Genomic DNA, 20,033 nt, shown 5'->3' with positions numbered 1-20,033 from the left:
ATAAGAGGAAGAAGGGAGATGCTTGCAAACCGAAGAACACCATACCAACCGTGAAGCACGGGGGTGGCAGCATCATGTTGTGGGGGTGCTTTGCTGCAGGAGGGACTGGTGCACTTCACAAAATAGATGGCATCATGAGGGAGGAAAAGTATGTGGATATATTGAAGCAACATCTCAAGTCATCAGTCAGGAAGTTAAAGCTTGGTTGCAAATGGGTCTTCCAAATGAACAATGACCCCAAGCATACTTCCAACGTTGTGGCAAAATGGCTTAAGGACAACAAAGTCAAGGTGTTGGAGTGGCCATCACAAAGCCCTGACTTCAATCCTATAGAAAATTTGTGGGCAGAACTGAAAAAGCGTGTGTGAGCAAGGAGGCCTACAAACCTGACTGAGTTACACCAGCTCTGTCAGGAGGAATGGGCCAAAATTCACCCAACTCATTGTGGGAAGCTTGTAGAAGACTACCCGAAACGTTTGACCCAAGTTAAACAATTTAAAGGCAATGCTACCAAATACTAATTGAGTGTATGTAAACTTCTGACCCACTGGGAATGTGATGAAAGAAATAAAAGCTGAAATAAATCATTCTCTCTACTATTATTCTGACATTTCACATTCTTAAAATAAAGTGGTCATCCTAACTGACCTAAAACAGGACATTTCTACTTGGATTAAATGTCAGGAATTGTGAAAAACTGAGTTTAAATGTATTTGGCTAAGGTGTATGTAAACTTCTGACTTCAACTGTACATTTATACTGACTCTACACACCCACTCACGTACATGCTGCTACTCTGTTTTATCTTATATCTTGTTGCCTAGTCACCTTACCCCTATACATACAGTGGGGAGAACAAGTATTTGATACACTGCCGATTTTGCAGGTTTTCCTACTTACAAAGAATGTAGAAGACTGTAATTTTTATCATAGGTACACTTCAACTGTGAGAGACGGAATCTAAAACAAAAATCCAGAAAATCATATTGTATGATTTTTAAGTAATTAATTTGCATTTTATTGCATGACATAAGTATTTGATCACCTACCAACCAGTAAGAATTCCAGCTCTCACAGACCTGTTAGTTTTTCGTTACGAAGCCCTCCTGTTCTCCACTCATTACCTGTATTAACTGCACCTGTTTGAACTCGTTACCTGTATAAAAGACACCTGTCCACACACTCAATCAAACAGACTCCAACCTCTCCACAATGGCCAAGACCAGAGAGCTGTGTAAGGACATCAGGGATAAAATTGTAGACCTGCACAAGGCTGGGATGGGCTACAGGACAATAGGCAAGCAGCTTGGTGAGAAGGCAACAACTGTTGGCGCAATTATTAGAAAATGGAAGAAGTTCAAGATGACGGTCAATCACCCTCGGTCTGGGGCTCCATGCAAGACCTCATCTCGTGGGGCATCAATGATCATGAGGAAGGTGAGGGATCAGCCCAGAACTACACGGCAGGACCTGGTCAATGACCTGAAGAGAGCTGGGACCACAGTCTCAAAGAAAACCATTAGTAACACACTACGCCGTCATGGATTAAAATCCTGCAGCACACGCAAGGTCCCCCTGCTCAAGCCAGCGCATGTCCAGGCCCGTCTGAAGTTTGCCAATGACCATCTGGATGATCCAGAGGAGGAATGGGAGAAGGTCATGTGGTCTGATGAGACAAAAATAGAGCTTTTTGGTCTAAACTCCACTCGCCGTGTTTGGAGGAAGAAGAAGGATGAGTACAACCCCAAGAACACCATCCCAACCGTGAAGCATGGAGGTGGAAACATCATTCTTTGGGGATGCTTTTCTGCAAAGGGGACAGGACGACTGCACCGTATTGAGAGGAGGATGGATGGGGCCATGTATCGCGAGATCTTGGCCAACAACCTCCTTCCCTCAGTAAGAGCATTGAAGATGGGTCGTGGCTGGGTCTTCCAGCATGACAACGACCCGAAACACACAGCCAGGGCAACTAAGGAGTGGCTCCGTAAGAAGCATCTCAAGGTCCTGGAGTGGCCTAGCCAGTCTCCAGACCTGAACCCAATAGAAAATCTTTGGAGGGAGCTGAAAGTCCGTATTGCCCAGCGACAGCCCCGAAACCTGAAGGATCTGGAGAAGGTCTGTATGGAGGAGTGGGACAAAATCCCTGCTGCAGTGTGTACCAAATATTAAGTTCTGCTTTTCTGATGTATCAAATACTTATGTCATGCAATAAAGTGCAAATTAATTATTTAAAAATCATACAATGTGATTTTCTGGATTTTTGTCTCTCACAGTTGAAGTGTACCTATGATAAAAATTACAGACCTCTACATGCTTTGTAAGTAGGAAAACCTGCAAAATCGGCAGTGTATCAAATACTTGTTCTCCCCACTGTATCTACCTCCATCACTCCAGTATTCCTGCACATGTAAATATGGTATTGGATCTGACTTTTTCAACATTTCCTGTATATAGTATGCTTGCTTACTTACTAACTTTGTGTATTTCCTATTCTTATTTCTTATGTGTTTTTTTTCTAGTAATACATTGTTATTGATTATCCCATTGTTGAGTATTGAGTTTGCAAGAAAGGCATTTCACTGTACTTGTGCATGTGACATTAAAACTAACAAACCAAATATTGAAATACCGTTATGTAAGGTCAAGTAAAAATCCAAACCGGTCCGTGCATCAACAACGGTATATAGTCAAATACGGTTACCGCCCAGCCCTAGTATGGTGTATGGGTGAGAAGGAATGCTACATTACCTTTACTCTTCGAATGGCGTAGGAATGGCCTAGTAGGCGTGACAGAGGCTGCCGGACATTCCGTAAGTCCCACACACACAGGCTACAGTCCACTGCTCCGGTTACTATCACATTCTGAGGACAGCCCAGACAGAGTGGGTTAAACAAGTATCCCAAATGTACATACTGTACTAACACAGGCATGTATTAACTGTAATTATAATTAGGGGAAATTCATATTAATCTTTATGGCAAGAAATGCTGAAGACCTTTTACAACCTATTAGAGGTCTTCTCACATATAAATATGCAATATCATTAATAACAATGGCAGTGAGGCTAGTATATGGTAGAGGTGATTGTACAGTATCTCTGTTCTCAATCCCAGGATGGGTTTTATTCATGGTTGAAGCGTTGGCATTTTAAACCTAAATGTCTTTAGGTCCACTTCATAAACTCCTGCTTCCAAGCGTCAAATTAAATGTTTTGGGTTGAGGTTTTAACAGTGGGGGGCTGTACTGCAGTAAAGTACCTCGGTACCTGATCGTATTTGCACCAGTCACAGCTGAGGATCTCTGCCTTGTGGGCTGGGATGGCCAGCCTGCACCTCCCTGTCTTCACATCCCACACTCTCAGCGTCCCGTCCCCTGGTGACAAAGACAAGACTAGATTCAGGGTTGAAGGGTCACAGACACAGGCAGCCATGCTGTTCTAGTCATGACTCACACTTCCACAGTCAACTGTACCCACACTCAGCCTCCCTCCCACAATCTACCACAGGGTTTTGGACCATGACGCTCATTTCAAGGGCCAGCTCTCCCTCCAGAGTGGAAGGAAGGCAGGCAGGCAGCAGCCCCCATTCCCCCTGGCTCATCCTGGATCAGATACAGGACCAGGGACATGGGAATGTGGCCCTGCCTGCCAAGGGACTGCGACACTCATCGGCACAACGACAGCCAGATGGAAGCATTTTAAGACGGTCTGTACAAGATGCTCTCACTACCCACCTTCCCTCCCTCCCTCCATCCATCCTCCCTCTCCTCTTTCTTTAACACACACACACACACACACACACACACACACACACACACACACACACACACACACACACACACACACACACACACACACACACACACACACACACACACACACACACACACACACACACCCACACACACCCACCCACACACCCACCCACCCACCCAAGCTGGAAGGGGCTTCCTGGTGAGATTGTAACAATGGGTTTTTAGGCCACTCCCTCTGCAGTCTGCAGTGAATGACCTCGGCCGGGTGTTCAGTGTCTATTACAAGTATTAATGGAAACCTGCTGCGTCAGCTCCACAGCCTAATGCCAACTTCACACCATTTCACCCTATACAATACTACAGCATAATACTACACTACAGCATACTACAATACAGCAAAATCAAGGTTTACATTTGAAAAAAAATTTCATTTCCCATCTAGTCCTAAATCCACAGCTTAAATATGAATCTAGAGGCTTAAATATGATTAAACACGTTATACCTGTACATACAGGTATAAAGTGTTCAATACATGTTATTACTGTGTATTAATTTGCGATATTTGAAATTAAGACGTATTTTTCAACTCTGCCATTTCCATTGGAAATATGTTTCCATACTGTATCAGCATTGGATTAATGTGGTTTGAAAGAAACCCTCTAGACATTCTATAATGAATAGGTGGTCTATTCAAAGCAAAACACTTTCACAGCCCCATGCCATTTCCATGGAACACGTCTTGCAGCAGAGCTGGGACAGTAAACCCTCAATTATCGACACCAACCATACCGATCACATATAGCAGGCATTTTGCTGATATTGTTCATTACGATAAATAGCCCGTACTAGAGAAATGTGAAGTTTGAAATGAAATACGTTTGCTAATATGGGTGATTGTTAATGTGACAATGTATTTTTTTAATTGAACCTTTATTTAAACTAGGCAAGTCAGTTAAGAACACATTCTTATTTACAATGACTGCCTACCCCGGCCAAACCCAGACGATGCTGGGCCAATTGTGCCCTATGGGACTCCCAACCACGGCTGGATGTGATGCAGCCTGGATCACTTGATGGCTACAACCATCAAGCTAGTAGTGCTAGTTTAAAGGATAATAAAATAAAAACTGTGGAGCATATTAATGTTATAAATATATTGTTCTATTTATCGTTATGTCATCAATTCAGGCGATTTATCGCTATATGGATTTTTGTCCATATCGCCCAGCTCAAGCTTGCAAGTCAACATAAGGTCGGGTAAATGTGGTTTGAAATATGTCCAGTCATTCTGGAATAAAGAGTTGGTCTTTGCAGCAAAACACTTCCACTAATTAACCTCATTGATCTGTGGTCATCCACTTGGAAGAGCAACTCATTGCATTGTAAAGCAGTGTGGAGCCGGTCACAAGGCATTGCCTTAACTTCTTTGGCATCTCTTCTGTGAAGTCCATCTAATTCTGTGAAGTCCATCTAAATTCGGAAAAAGTCATCCAAATCTAAATTTTGGTGAAATACATGCATACTGAGCTTTATTCCCTCTGTCCTAGTCTGCATCACAGCATTACGATAAACCACATTCTGTAGCTCTCAATGTCATGGAACACTGGTCACTTTAATGTTTACAAACTGTTTTACCCACTTCATATGTATATACTGTATTCTAGTCAAGGCCTATCCTATTTAACTATTGCTGTACATATACCATTCCATCCTACGTATTCTACAGATATACCAAACTGAACAAAAATATGAACGCAACATGTAAAGTGTTGGTCCCATGTTTCATGAGCTGAAATAAAAGATCACAGAAATGTTCCATATGCACAAAAAGCTTATTTCTCTCAAATTTTGCACACAAATTTGTTTACACCCCTGTTAGTGAGCATTTGTCCTTTGCAAAGATAATCCATCCACCTGACAGGTGTGGCATATCAAGAACTGATCAAACAGCATGCTCATTACACAGGTGCACCTTGTGTTGGGGACAATAAAATGCCACTCTAAAATGTGCAGTTTTGTCACACAACACAATGCCTCAGATGTCTCAAGTTTTGAGGGAGCGTGCAATTTGCATGCTGACTGCAGGAACGTCCACCAGAGCGTTTGCCAGAGAATTTAATGTTAATTTCACTAGCATAAGCCATTCTGATAGGCTGTGCCTTGCTCCCCTGTGGGTGGCCCTGAAGTGGGTGGGCTACGCCCTTCCAGGCCCAACCATAGCTGCGCCCCTGCCCAGTCATGTGAAATCCACGGAGGCCACTGTGTTTTTGGGGACCTTCAATGCTGCACACATTTTTTGGTACCCTTCCCCAGATCTGTGCCTCGACACAATCTTGTCTCGGAGCTCTACGGATATTCCTTCGACCTCACGGCTTGGTTTTTGCTCTGATATGCACTTTCAACTGTGGTATCTTATATACAGTGCATTTGGAAAGTGTTCAGACCCCTCGACTTTCCCCACATTTTGTTACAAATGTATTGAACATAAAAAACTGAAATATCACATTTACATAAGTATTCAGACCCTTTACTCAGTACTTTGTTGAAGCACCTTTTAGCAGAGATTACAGCCTCGAGTCTTCTTGGGTATGACATTACAAGCTTGGCACACATGGATGTGGGGAGTTTCTCCCATTCTTCTCTGCAGATCCTCTCAAGCTCTTTCAGGTTGGATGGGGAGTGTCGCTGCACAGCTATATTCAGGTCTTTGGCTTAATGGCTTAATTTTTGCTTTGACATGCACTGTCAACTGTGGGACCTTAAATAGACAGGTGTGGGCCTTCCCAAATCATGTCCAATCAATTGAATTGACCACAGGTGGACTACAATCATCGCAAAGGGTCTGAATACTTATGTGAATAAGATATTTCTGTAAACAAATTATTTAATAGATTTTTGTGTGTATGTGTGTGTGTGTAGTGGGGTGAGGGGGCTAGCCCCTGAAGCTAGGTAAAAAATGTCTCACACACTAAAACCATTGTCTTCACAATTATTATATTGTTCTACTGTGCCCCCTTCATGGCAGATCATTGGGGGATCATGTCCAGCGTATATTAAGGATGAAATACGCAACATCATCATGGGGTAAAAATCTGGTACATTTGACCAGATGTATCATATTTTGATATCAAATCAGCGGCGATCACCAGAACAGATACGATTATGTGATTTCAGTCAATCTTCACATACACTGAACAAAAATATAAAACGCAACATGCAACAATTTCAACATGTTTACTGAGTTGCAGTTCGTATAAGGAAATCAATCAATTGATATGAATTCATTAAGCCCTAATCTATGGATTTCACATGATTGGGAATACAGACATGTATCTGTTGGTCACAGATACCTTAAAAAAAGGTAGGGGTGTGGATCAGAAAACCAGTCAGTATCTGGTATGATCACCATTTGCCTCATGCAGCACAACACATGTGCTTCGCATAGAGTTGATTGTGGCCTGTGGAATGTTGTCCCAATCCTCTTCAATGGCTGTGCCAAGTTGCTGGACATCGGCAGGAACTGGAACATGCTGTCGTACACGTTGATCCAGAGCATCCCAAACATGCTCAGTGGGTGACATGTCTGGTGAGTATGCAGGCCATGGAAGAACTGGGACATTTTCAGCTTCCAGGAATTGTGTACAAATCGCTATGACACGGGGCTGTGCCTTATCATAGTGAAACATGAGGTGATGCGGTGGATAAATGGCACAACAATTGGCTTCAGGATCTCGTCACGGTACCTCTGTGCATTCAAATTTCCATCGATAAAATGCAATTGTGTTCATTGTCCATTGCTTATGCCTGCCCATACCATAACCCCACCAACACTATGGGGCAGTCTGTTCACAACGTTGACATCAGCAAACCCCTCGCCCACATGACACCATACACACTGTCTGCCATCTGTCTGGTACAGTTGAAACCGAGATTCATCGGTGAAGAGCACACTTCTCCAGAATGCCAGTGGCCATCGAAGGTGAGCATTTGCCCACTGAAGTCGGTTATGATGCCGAACTGCAGAAAGGTCAAGATCCTTGGTGAGGACAACGAGCACGCAGAAGTGCTTCCCTGAGACAGTTTCTGACAGTTTGTGCAGAAATTATTTGGTTGTGCAAACCCAGAGTTTCATCAGCTGTCCAGGTGGTTGGTCTCAGACAATCCCGCAGGTGAAGAAGATGGATGTGGAGGTCCTTGGCTGGCATGGTTACACATGGTCTGCGGTTGTGAGGCCGGTTGGAAAGTACTGCCAAATCCACTAAAATGACGTTGGAGGTGACTTACGGTAGAGAAACTAACATTCAATTGTCTGGCAACAGCTCTGGTGGACATTCCTGCAGTCAGCATGCCAATTGCATGCTCCCTCAAAACATGAGACATCTGTTGCATTGTGTTGTGCGACAAAAGTGCACATTTTAGAGTGGCCTTCTGTCCCCAGCACAAGGTGCACCTGTGTAATGATCATGCTGTTTAATCCGCTTCTTGATATGCCATACCTGTCAGGTTATCTTGGCAAAGGAGAAATGCTCACTAACAGGGATGTGCGTATGAAAAGCTTTTTGTGTGTATGGAACATTTCTGGGATCTTATATTTCAACTCATGAAACATGGGACCAACATTTTACATGTTGCATTTATATTTTTGTTCAGTATAATTCCCCCAACTCTTACAAAGGTAACTATCCCCTCTATCAAATCATTGTTATTCATGATCTTTGACACGTATCTGACTAGTAATAGGCCTACAGCATTCCCTTATAAAACTACATTTTTCTGATACATCTGTAAAAAGAGAGTAGATTCATAAAGAGTAGAGTAGATTCATAAACCGATAAACTTTTGTGTGTTAAATTTCGCACACAGAAAAATGTTACTATTGATACATGAACCCACTTAACCCAGTGAGCATATTTTGGGCAATACTTGAACACTTAAAAAATGTAGATGTTCCTTACACCCAAAAACAATGTCCTTATGACATCCCATGACAATTTCTTGCGCGCTGGGATAGTACAATGGATTCACATCTTCTCTTGTGACTACTGAACTTTCCCTGGCTGAACACTGGAACACAGACTGTAGGCTATGACAAGACAGCCACTTATAAAAGAAAGTTATGGCAGAGCAAACAGAGCCTGGTTAATTCTGATATGGTCTCCACAGAGAGGCTCTGATACCCATCAGTGCCCAAGACTTATCGGTGGTGACAAACCCTGTTAGCACCCGGCCCTAGAGTGCTGCGACTGGAAACTGACTGTGAGAGGGAGGACGCTGTAGGCCAAACGGCTCATGTTTAGATAAGATCACAGTGTGGCAGCAGTCTGTGAACAGAGGAACATGTATCTGTTTTCTAATAGAAACAATGTCATGTTCACGAGCAGCACAAGAGCACTGTAGGTCACATGATCCAGATAGTTGATGGAGATAAGCGCTCATGCTAAATGCAGGTTAAGTCCATTGATCTTTTGTTAAAGTCAATTTGTTAGGTTGTAACATACAAAACCTATTTTCTTTGAATGTTTAAGGAGCACAGAAACTGTGGATAGTGCTTGATTGGCCCTCTAGCATAACATAAACAGCAATAATAATGAATGTAGGCCTTAACCTTTTAGAAGCATAAGTTACTATATTCTACTCTATAATTCAGAATTTAACAATAAGAAAATACTTACTATGAAAGGCTACATCTGAACTGATTAACAGCAGTTGTACACTGCTTCAGAGGCAGAGCGCCAGACCAGTGAATCAGAACTAGAGCTTTAGTGACACCATGTGGTTATGATAAGGCATTACAAGCAATTGCTGGATTTTAAAAACCTGATTACAAATAGAATCAATTTTAATTTGTCACACGCCCTGAATACAACAGGCAGACCTTACCGTGAAATGCTTATTACAAGCCTTTAACCAACAATGAAGTTCAATAAATAGTGTTAAGAAAATATTTACCAAATAAACTATAATAAAAATGTAATAAAATGTAGCAATAAAATAACGAGGCTATATACTTGGGGTACTGGTACCGAGTCAATGTGCGCGGGTACAGGTTAGTCAAGGTTGATGAAAAAGTCACAAACCTCGATCAACCTAGAGAATTTAAATTATACTTTAACTAATGTAATATCCGAAGCATTAGTGACCAAGGGAAGTGTAACTGTACTCACCTGATGCTGAAGCAAAGCACCCTGGGATGTGAGGAGACCACAGTGTGCTGTAGATGACCCCTTCATGACCCTGAAGGGTGCAGAGCGACTGGCCGCCACGGTTGAGATCCCACTGTTGGAACAAAAACTCCACTCATAAAACAAAGCCATGCTATTTTTCATATCAGTGTGTGTGTGTGTGTGTGTGTGTGTGTGTGTGTGTGTGTGTGTGTGTGTGTGTGTGTGTGTGTGTGTGTGTGATGCAAATACTACCACCACCATTTTGAAACACACCACTTTGGCTGTGCGGTCCCATGAGCCTGACACCACCAGGTTCTCCTCCCGGGTCTGACTCCAGTCCACAGAATAGACCTGGGAGAACAGGAAGTCCATCAACTAAAACTACACTAGCAGCAAATGTGTCACATATGATAATGCATGGACCAGTAGGCTACAGTGATAACATTGTCATTTAGTAATTATACTGTACTTACAACAGTATTACAATGACGTATTGTAAAATGGAACCCTAAAATTGTATGCTTATAATAGTTACATTGGTAATATGATGATAAGCTCATGCAAGGTAACAAGCCCACCTCTTGTGTGTGCTCTTTGAGCACCTGCAGTGGCCCGGGCTGGGGGTTGGCTGTGTCCCAGACCTGCAGAGACCCGTCTCCTCCTCCCGTCAACAGGATATGCTCATTACTTTCACTCCACGTCACGTCAAACAGACCATCATTCCAGTCAAAACTACATGAGACAGAGGTAGCAATACCGGGAGAGGATGCATCAGCGTAGTTGTTTCAGTGACTGTTGAATGTGTGATGCATTGTTGTCAAACTGTGTCAGTATGAGAAATTCAATGTTGGAAAGTTGATTACCTTTTCACAAGAGAGATCCCGGTCTCGGTCTGCTCCAGCACAAGCAGTGTCCCACATCCTTGAAAACACACACACACACACTTCATTAGAATAAATGCAAGTAAGCATTGCATTAATTTGCAACAAGTTCTTGGTTTCATGACAACACTATGGCACCTAGCTAAAAACAATGGCTGTCATATTGTAATCGCCGACAGTGACCCACAATAAATACACTCTTGCAGTCTCGAAACTCTCAACCCGTCAATCACAATGTGACGTTTACCCGAGCCCTGCTACTCGATTTTGTCGTGACGAGATTAATTTATTAAATAGTCTACACCGTTTATTCACCTGCAATTCCATAATACTGGGATGTCGCACACGCCAACCGTGTTGGAATAAACGGTGATATCTCCACTGCATAGCCGTGTCGAGCTGGGAACTTGAACGTCTTCATAACCTTTCAAGTTGTTTGGTGAGTTGTACTATGTCACTGCGTCGTCAAACAGAGCAACACTTGGTTGTAATGTTTAACCTGACCAAAATAGTTGTGTGCGCGCATAGTTTTATGAAAATAGAATAGTCTACAACGTAACAAATCTTTATTAATCAGGAACATAAACATATCTTCTTAATAAACATAAATCTCTAGTGTATGGTCTCCACACTTCCTCGTTTGCGAGATCACCACGGAAGAACAAAGATCACAAGTCTTCTGATTGGTGAGTGATTTCTTGCAAGCTCCTCATTGGTCGAATGGCTTTGAGCGCTGATTTACTGATCCTAAAACAGCCCTTGTGTTATTTTTAAGGGGCTTCGATTAACCTCACCCGGGTGCCCGTGTAAGAGTGTTTTGCCCGGGTGAAAGTTGATTGCATTTATTTTGGAACCGGTCTGACTCCCAAGCGTGAGCCAGGTGCCCCGTTCAAAGCTCATGGCGAAGTCGGCACAAACAAAGTGACGTAAGAGCATGTGGAGTAATGAGTAAGATTCTGTTTTCACATGCAAAATGGATTGCTATTTAGCTTTATCTGCCTGCCCAATGAAAACGAGTTTGACAATTCAAACATGTATTTTATGGAAAAGAGATGTAGCCTATGTTTATGGACGATGCACCATGCTGACGATGCACCATGCTGTCTTGTTGACAAAATGAACGAGCGGCATAGATTACTGTTCGATTTGAATGGGAGCTCCTCTCTACCGTGTTTCGCCCTATGACATAACGGTATAACTTTGCCTGGTGCCTCACGGTTCAGCATAATCGAATCCGCCCATTATGAGCAAAAGGCTGACCACATACTGAGGCTACAACTTTAATAATTGTATAGAACCTAGTCATATATATATTTTATTATCTGGGTTCTCTATGGTCCAAATTCATGTCTATGGATTGGATAATGGGTATCCAATGGTTGAAATAATTTCATCACAAGGTGGCGACATTGCCGTGGGTGTCTGCAATCACTCACTTGAACGTATCAACCATCTTCTACTTTATGTAATTTAAATCATCTTATTTGTCACCTGTAGTGTCCAATTTAAAATGGTTAGGTTTCTTTAGTCTTGGTCTAGTTATTGTTTTTTTGCTTGGTAACTTTATATGGTGTGATAAAACTCACTGAAAATAATCACAATAACTATTTTAATAATTCAAGAAAAGTCACTTGTTGCAATTTGATCACAAATGTTTAAAATGATAATAACAATTGTATGACTTAGATCATTTTGTTGAGTGTTTGGCAATTCAGGTTTGAAGTACAAAGTTAGGTATTTAGGCCTCCTTACCTCGGCTTCATTTGAAGATATTTAATCAGTCTTAAATCTATGTAAGAACATGAAATCCGTTGAGTTATCAATGTGATTTTTATTTTTGGTGCATAAACTGGTAAAAATATTGTTATTAGGCTACGTCTCAAAAAAAGGTCACATTGATAACCCAGAGATGATGCGTAGCGTCGGACACATTAAACTGATTAAAACAATTTCACAAAATAACTATAATGATATTGAATCGATAAACATTAGATTTAATACATTCTAAACGATGATGATGAAGCCTACTAAAAGGTGTGCAGACCAGCCCAGGCTAGCCCACAGCATCGGCCATTTGACGTTTCTGTGGTTCGTGTGCGCCTTTGATTTATGACAGGACTTCAAAGCGCTCGCCCCGGCGTGAGAACCAGTCCGGAGCAAAGCATATAACCCGCGGATTTATGACCGAGCGCTGTTCCCATGATTGTCGGTGGGCAGCAGGCGCTGTTTGTCGTAATCCCCATTCACTTGGAAATGCTGATACTTTTTCTTTTAAGGAATTGAATGGTGTGACAGTGATTTACTAATGTAAATCTTTCTAACAGACCCAGGATAAAGAGAGTGGATTAGGCCAGCATAAAGATCCATCTTGGGAGTAGTGACCAAAGTTGTTTTGCCTTTATACTTCTGTTCCAAACCAGCGGTTTGTCAGGGTTGTTGATACCCTGTATTCGCGTTGACAAGTTCTTTCTCCAAGGGAGAAACGGAACCAGACTCTTTACAGATTCTTTTTTCCCCCCTTTGAATACCATTAAGCATTGCCATAAGCCAACCAATGCAATCAACTAGAGGTGCAGTCTAAAAGTGACACAATAGACACATGAAATTGATATATTTTTAAACGTCAAGGCCTATAGGTCCCTGTAGTAGATATAATTACAGAATAGGGTGAGTTTTTGATGGGAAAGGCTAGAGACATTTTGGTGACTGATTTACAACTCTGTGTGTAGGCTGCCAGACGGTGCCAGTTATGCAATTGTACTTATGTGTGTCTCTCTTAGGGAGTTTTGTTTTGTATCAAAAACAAATAACAGGAAAGATGAATATTTTCCCTCACCAAAAGACGGAACATATACTTTGTGGTCTTCAATTTGTGACTTGTAAAATAGCTTTTAATATGGTACTATAGTATTGGCAGTGGCACACACACTGGTTCCGTTGATCTGTGGTGAAACAAAGAAGAATATACTCTGAGTGGCCAAATATTCCAAAAAATGTTTAATCAGTGACATCTATAGAGGGCTGTTTGCATAGAAACCGGTTATATAAAAAGACAAGTTATAGTAGTATCATTGAACTGCAGTTGGAACCGTGATGTGATGTGTTGTTTTTGTACTTTCTAAAGAAAAAAGCTCCTGTCGTGTTTCCAGCAGCAAATTGAAGTGCATCATACCAAATATGTCTTCCTCTACCTTCAATATAGCTTCTAGTTCATCTAATATTCATACATATTTACAAACTTGTTAGTTCATGGATTTGATTAGATACACACTACATTGATTCATGTGTTGCCTTATTATCTCCAAAACATTTGGTTCTTCCTCCAATGTTCTTCATTTGATTGATTGGAGCAACTCCAAACTAAAGACACTGCTTTGTGATTGTTAATCACACTATTTTCCACCAAGAGTTGAGATCGAAGCAAAACAAAACTTCTGCTGGATCTCGTTTCCATTTCTCAAATTCTGAAAATATTGCTCATAACAATGTGAATTAAACAGCCAATGTTGGGGAAACACATGCTCTAAAGCAATAGTGACAGTGAAGAAAATTATGAAAACAAACTGACACTGAAGAGGGAGAAAATGGAGTCTAGAGAGGTCTAATTTGAGTGCTGTTCTTTAATAAAAATAAAACATTAGTACATTTTAAGTGGATCTAATTATCCTCTCTCTCTCTCTCTCTCTCTCTCTCTCTCTCTCTCTCTCTCTCTCTCTCTCTCTCTCTCTCTCTCTCTCTCTCTCTCTCTCTCTCTCTCTCTCTCTCTCTTTTTCTCTCTCTCTCTCTCTCTCTCTCTCTCTCTCTCTCTCTCTCTCTCTCTCTCTCTCTCTCTCTCTCTCTCTCTCTCTCTCTCTCTCTCTCTCTCTCTCCCATGAGAGAGCTTGCATGCATGTGCTCTGAATTTGCACACAGCCAGAAATGAAATAAGCTGTCGGAATAAAAGTCCATGGACACAAAAAAAGCCATAGTTAATAAAACAATATTGTTCCTTTATCTGTATAGTGTGGATGACCTCCAGCCACACTGAGACCTTGTAAAAGTCGAACACTTAAAAGGCTCCCACTTCTGTTCCCCAAGGTCTGTATGGTTTGCTGCTGCTGCCCTCTCGGTCTCTGCTCTGCTGTGAAGTGGATGTGGTGGAAATGGAGGGGCACACAGCTGAAGCGACCATAGACGCTGTGCTGCTCACACTGTGAGGTGTGAAGATGGGGAATCCTCCGGGAAAGGACAGGGGGAAAGTCTGGGCCGCAGCAGCAGCGGCCGCCGCGTGAACGGTGGCCGAGAGCGACAGGAGGGAGGTGGAGAGTGGGGGGACGCAGGGTGCCACACTGCCATTAGAGGGCGCCCTGTGAGAAGAGTCAGTGTGGGCGAAGGTGGCTGTTAGTAGGGCCGAGCCGCGCTGGGGCACCTCCACAGACAGTCTGCTGGTGGCGCTGTCTGAGGAGGGCAGTCCACTCTGTTGGAGGAAGGCGGCGGGGAGGGGGTGGAAGGCTGCGGCCCAGTGGTGAGGGGGGAGCACCTGCTGGTGGTGTGCCATGGATGAGGTCATGGCAGCTGCCTCCCTCTGAGATGCGCAGGTGCTGAGGTGGGATACCAGGCGCACGCGCAGGGGGTCAATGCTGTCTAATCCCTCCACAGAGCTCAGGTACCTGGCCACCTCCGTCAGACACTCCCTGAAGCCCACGCTCATGAAGTCCATAGCCAGGGAATGGGCATCAAAATACCCTAGAGAGACAAACAGACAGAGGAGTGACAGTGAAAATATGAATGCCAAGCAACTATAAATACTGCCGGTCCCTCAAACGAGCTGTAATGTAGCCAGCAGCTGCTGATGGGATTGAAGACTAAATGGTGTGGGATGGATACACACTGGTCCCCTAGGCTGACCATTAGGGCTCCGGCTGTGCCTCCAGGCATAAGCTTAACAGTCTGGGATTGTGCTGGGATGATTGTATGTTTGTTTTGTCTCCCCAGTGCACCCGTTTTTACACTCGCTGGAAACTCCAAACAAACCACCAACAGGGCAGCCTGTGAATGCAGCCTTCTCTCCTCCCACGGATTTATGAAAGCAAACACAATGCAGGGTCAAGTGCTCCTTTTGTCCCAGCATCGCTTTCCCACGAGTTCAACCCTGCCATTAGCATTGATTTCCACTCCTTTAATCTTGTCAAAGGGGTCTGCTTGCAAGGATTTCACTACACAGTATGGCAGAGAGCAGTTAGAAGCAGCCAATGAACTCCTTACCTTTACCGCCAGTGGTCTGCAGCATCTTTAGGTGATCCACTGTCATCTGCAATATTTCTGCTTTCTCTAATTTGGCAGAACCCTGCAACGAGCAAAAGGATGTATGAAGCTTAAAACTCTCATAACTTTTTACGAATAAAAGACAGACAAAATGACCTCATCTGTTATTGTTTTGATGAAAATTAAACTTTTGTGTAAGTTCCATTTAGAAATCAGAGCGGATATAATTTAAACTCACTTGTTTTTCAAATGCAGTTGGAACAAGTCGACGTAACTCTGATAAACTATTATTGATTCGATCCCTCCTTCTCTTCTCGATGATCTGGGATAGACAACTATATTATTGCATACTTGAAAATATAACAATTCAAGGCCTAATAATAATACTAATAATAATGTTAACAATAACGTGACAATAATTAAATACATGTTTAAATAATAAGTAATAAATAATACAGTAATGTATAATAAGCAATACATAACAACAATGATGGTAATAAACTACTCAATAAATAATTACCCCTCTTCGTTTTTTTCTTGCCATAACTTGGGTTGTTGTTGTTGGGGAGCCACATCTAATAAATGATCCATTGCTGTGCCTGCATGGGACAAACATAATCTATATGTTTTACTCAAAATAATATTTTTATTTTGCGAATTAGCAATTATCCAAAACCACACAGTTTACTGTTTGTAATTTATGCATAAAACACTCATGTATCCTGCACTGGTCAAGCAAGAGTCTCCTATATATTCAAAATACATTGGAGAGAATTCTCCAAAATTGCCAGGATGTGTTCACGAACCACACATCAAGGTGAGAATTTGCACTTGTCACCTGAAGGTTGACACCAGAATAAAACGTTTTCACTTTTGCTAAACTTTTCTCAACTTAACGTTTCATCAACGTTTCCCATGTGGCGCACACGCGGAAAATGTGGCTAACCTAAACCAAATCATTTTTATGAACTTACCCAGAATAATTATTCTCACTGCCGACGTCAATATTTTCATCCATGTCGCTGTCAGAAGTACTATCCTCACAAGGCCTCTTCATGGTGATGGCGAGAGTATGTCTTTACTAACGTCTCAGTGGATCGGTGCGCGGCCAGGTAGACTGATGACTGGTGCCTATACAATTCCCTCTGTACAGCTTTCCCACGAACCGTTGGAGCCTCAATCACTGATGCAGGGCAGCGTAGCCACCTACGTCCTGCTTGGGAACACCCACAGTAGAAAAAACACGCCCCGAGCCACTGAGCAATGACGAGAGAGAGGTTTGTGCTGCGGCGCTGGTCCAAGTTCCCTAGATAATTGGCTCTGCCCAGTTTTAGTCGGCCTACTGTTTAAAACACCCGCGGGCGGAAAGCGCGAGAAACTGTTTACAGCAACGCGTACTGTGACAAAACATACACAGGACATAGCGCACTGTGTCAACCATAACAGAACATATATGTATGGCAGGGAATAATCAATTAGGCTACAGTAGCAAAACCGTTAGATGAACTTGAAAAAACGAAGCAAAAATTGTGAATGAGAGAAAAATGTAATACGTCTAAAAAAAGATAAGAATAAAAACAAAATAGTTATTCATAAATATAGAGTCTGTGTTAATGTTGGTGAAATCCTTCATCTTCAGTGAGAAATTAATTCCTCTGAGCAACTACTCCCCCCTCTCCCCACCTGAAACCTATTCACCACGACCAAGTCATTTCCTAGTTATAGGCCTATATGGAAAGATATAGTGATATACTTTGGAATAATGTGTTGAATAGTTTTCCATAATAACCATAATAAATTTATTTTCATAATTGACCACATTAGTCTATGACATGGCTGACAAAGGGGTGGTGTGTTTGAGAGAAGTTAGATAATCATAGGAATGTTTTAAATGGTGAAACTGAACATCCAGACCATCAGCAATCCTAATCTGCCCCCAGGGAGTGGAAGGAAGGAATGTCTATCTGTCTGTAGTGTGTATGACATCATGGACTTGCATAGAGAATGTCAAGAGTCTACACCTGGTCTTGAACTGAAAATGTCTACTCAACATCAAGGACTATAAAAAGAGTAGATGGAGACATGGAGGAGCCAAGAACATCTGATGTGAGCTTGGGGAAAGAGATTTTTATGCATCTGAATAATCTGTTCAGAGATATGCCACTATGTTTGCGTTTACACAGGCAGCCCAATTCTGATCTTTTTTTCCACAAATTGGTCTTATGACCAATCACAGCAGATCTTTTCACATCAGATCTTTTTCAGAGTTGATCTGATTGGTCAAAAGACCAATTACTGAAATAAAATCAGAATTGGGCTGCCTGTGTAAATGCAGCCTATGACCCAAAGCAGAGATGCAACAGACAGGGAGTGCTGTTTGGAACTTAATTCAAATACATTGGGATGAAGATCAAATAAAACACAACTTGAACAAAATGATTACATTGTAAATATAATTGAGGATCCAAAAGAAAGAAAGGAAATATTGAATCAAAGACACATTTTGCTTCTTGTTTTAAACACATTGCAGTTCGTATGAGAAAAGTAACTCACTACAAGAGGAACACACACACACACACACACACACACACACACACACACACACACACACACACACACACACACACACACACACACACACACACACACACACACACACACACACACACACACACACACACACACACACACACACACACACACAATGAATTGGGTCCCCTGCCAGTTGGATGCTCCAGCTGTAGTTAGTTTCCTGGGTTAAACAGTGAAGACAGCGCAATGTTTGGTGCACAACCCCCCTCCCCTCCGTCATGTGCCTAACCCCTGGTGGTGGGTAGCACAGACTCCCAGGCAGCCTGCCAGTGTGATGACTCGTTCCCACAACTCACCGCACTGCAGTGAAACCCAATCGTCGTGTGAGATGCAGCCAGGAACACAGGCTGGGCTGGTGTGACAGGGAGGTTACCGCTAGCCAAGCTTCGCCCCCCACTGCCGACACCGTTGCTCGTAACCCTATTCTTCACATTGTTTGTGTTTGTTGTTTGCCCAACTGAACACACATGATCTAAAAGCTTATAAATGCACCACTTCCATAATGGACCTGGGCAACTTTTGACCTTTCACACGTTAACTTCAACTTAAGTCAAACCACACTACTAGAGGGAAAGTACTGTATCTTAGTAAAATAGTACAAAAACTGAGCACTCAAAATTATTTAAAAAAAAAAGTGTCCTTATTTCTTCGTATTTCGTCTCTTTCTATCGCCATCAATGATTGAAATGCTACAGTGGATTTGCACTGTGACCATGGTGTCCACACTCTTTACCTCTTCTCTTCCTCCTGGGTCTGAGAGGCTGGTCTCTACTCCCCACCTCACTCATCCACACCCACCTCCCGCTGGAGATAGGCCAATTGACCTGTCAGCACCCTCTCATAGCCCAGTGCCCTGCACAAGCTCTCTCAGGTGTGACCCAGGGAATAGAGGAGTAATTAAAACATGTGCTGTAGTCCTACTGGGATTTTCCCTACCAATCCCTCCCATGATGAGAGTTATCCGTACAAGGGATTTCAAACCAGTGTGTTACTGGAAATGTATTCCTTTAACATGTTTAATGACTAGTTGTAATCAAACCGACCACATTTTTCTAAGGAAATCCATAACAATATAAGGTCACAAAGACCCTTGCAAATTATTTCAAAGGCAGTTTTGGTATTATAATTTGCAACACAGGTGGCAAAGTATTAGACAATTCATTTCACGTGTCCTCCAGATCCTCCAAAACAGTGTAAATTGTTGAACGTTTAATTTGCCAAAAGGGGATTAAACTTCCATCTCCCCCACCTTAATCTGTTTGTTTTCACGTTCCATCCTTGGGAGATAGAAAACAAGAGCCACTGATTAAAACCCAGGATATGACTTGAAAATATTAGTTGAAATATGTCTGCCATCGTCGAGTCTCCTTGACGGTGTCTTGAAACAGTATGTCT

General features: G+C 42.4%; 2 protein-coding genes across 2 annotated transcripts in view; both read right to left on the bottom strand.

Moving 5' to 3' along the window:
- pex7 (peroxisomal biogenesis factor 7) overlaps positions 1-11,465 on the bottom strand; it is a 43,455-nt gene extending 31,990 nt beyond the window's left edge. Inside the window, exons 1-7 of the mRNA XM_071413618.1 lie at positions 11,118-11,465; positions 10,785-10,842; positions 10,500-10,653; positions 10,195-10,272; positions 9,922-10,033; positions 3,270-3,376; positions 2,752-2,865 (exon numbers count right to left, since the gene is read on the bottom strand). Coding sequence (XP_071269719.1) covers positions 2,752-2,865; positions 3,270-3,376; positions 9,922-10,033; positions 10,195-10,272; positions 10,500-10,653; positions 10,785-10,842; positions 11,118-11,223 — 729 coding nt within the window. The 5' untranslated portion in view covers positions 11,224-11,465. The remainder of the gene's footprint in view (positions 1-2,751; positions 2,866-3,269; positions 3,377-9,921; positions 10,034-10,194; positions 10,273-10,499; positions 10,654-10,784; positions 10,843-11,117) is intronic.
- Positions 11,466-13,784: 2,319 nt separating this feature from the next.
- On the bottom strand, positions 13,785-17,241 carry LOC139583006 (hairy/enhancer-of-split related with YRPW motif protein 2-like). The gene is made up of 5 exons (XM_071413616.1): positions 17,021-17,241; positions 16,567-16,645; positions 16,285-16,368; positions 16,047-16,128; positions 13,785-15,527 (listed from the first exon to the last, which is right to left on the bottom strand). The coding sequence occupies exons 1-5, from the start codon at positions 17,101-17,103 to the stop codon at positions 14,851-14,853; spliced, it is 1,005 nt and encodes a 334-aa protein (XP_071269717.1). The 5' UTR covers positions 17,104-17,241; the 3' UTR covers positions 13,785-14,850.
- Between the last annotated feature and the right edge of the window lie 2,792 nt (positions 17,242-20,033).

This window comes from Salvelinus alpinus, chromosome 8 (genome assembly GCF_045679555.1).
Source record: "Salvelinus alpinus chromosome 8, SLU_Salpinus.1, whole genome shotgun sequence".
NCBI lineage: Eukaryota > Metazoa > Chordata > Actinopteri > Salmoniformes > Salmonidae > Salvelinus > Salvelinus alpinus.
This window is presented reverse-complemented; position numbering and strand designations above follow the sequence as displayed.

What these genes read in the sequence shown, in the direction of transcription:
- LOC139583006 (XM_071413616.1), bottom strand. Translation starts at nt 17,103, where the DNA reads ATGAAGAGGCCTTGTGAGGATAGTACTTCTGACAGCGACATGGATGAA. An exon ending in CAAGAAAAAAACGAAGAGGG is followed by an intron (nt 16,369 to 16,566) that starts GTAATTATTTAT and finishes TGTCTATCCCAG; the next exon opens with ATCATCGAGAAGAGAAGGAG. An exon ending in GCAGACCACTGGCGGTAAAG is followed by an intron (nt 15,528 to 16,046) that starts GTAAGGAGTTCA and finishes TTGTCTCTCTAG; the next exon opens with GGTATTTTGATGCCCATTCC.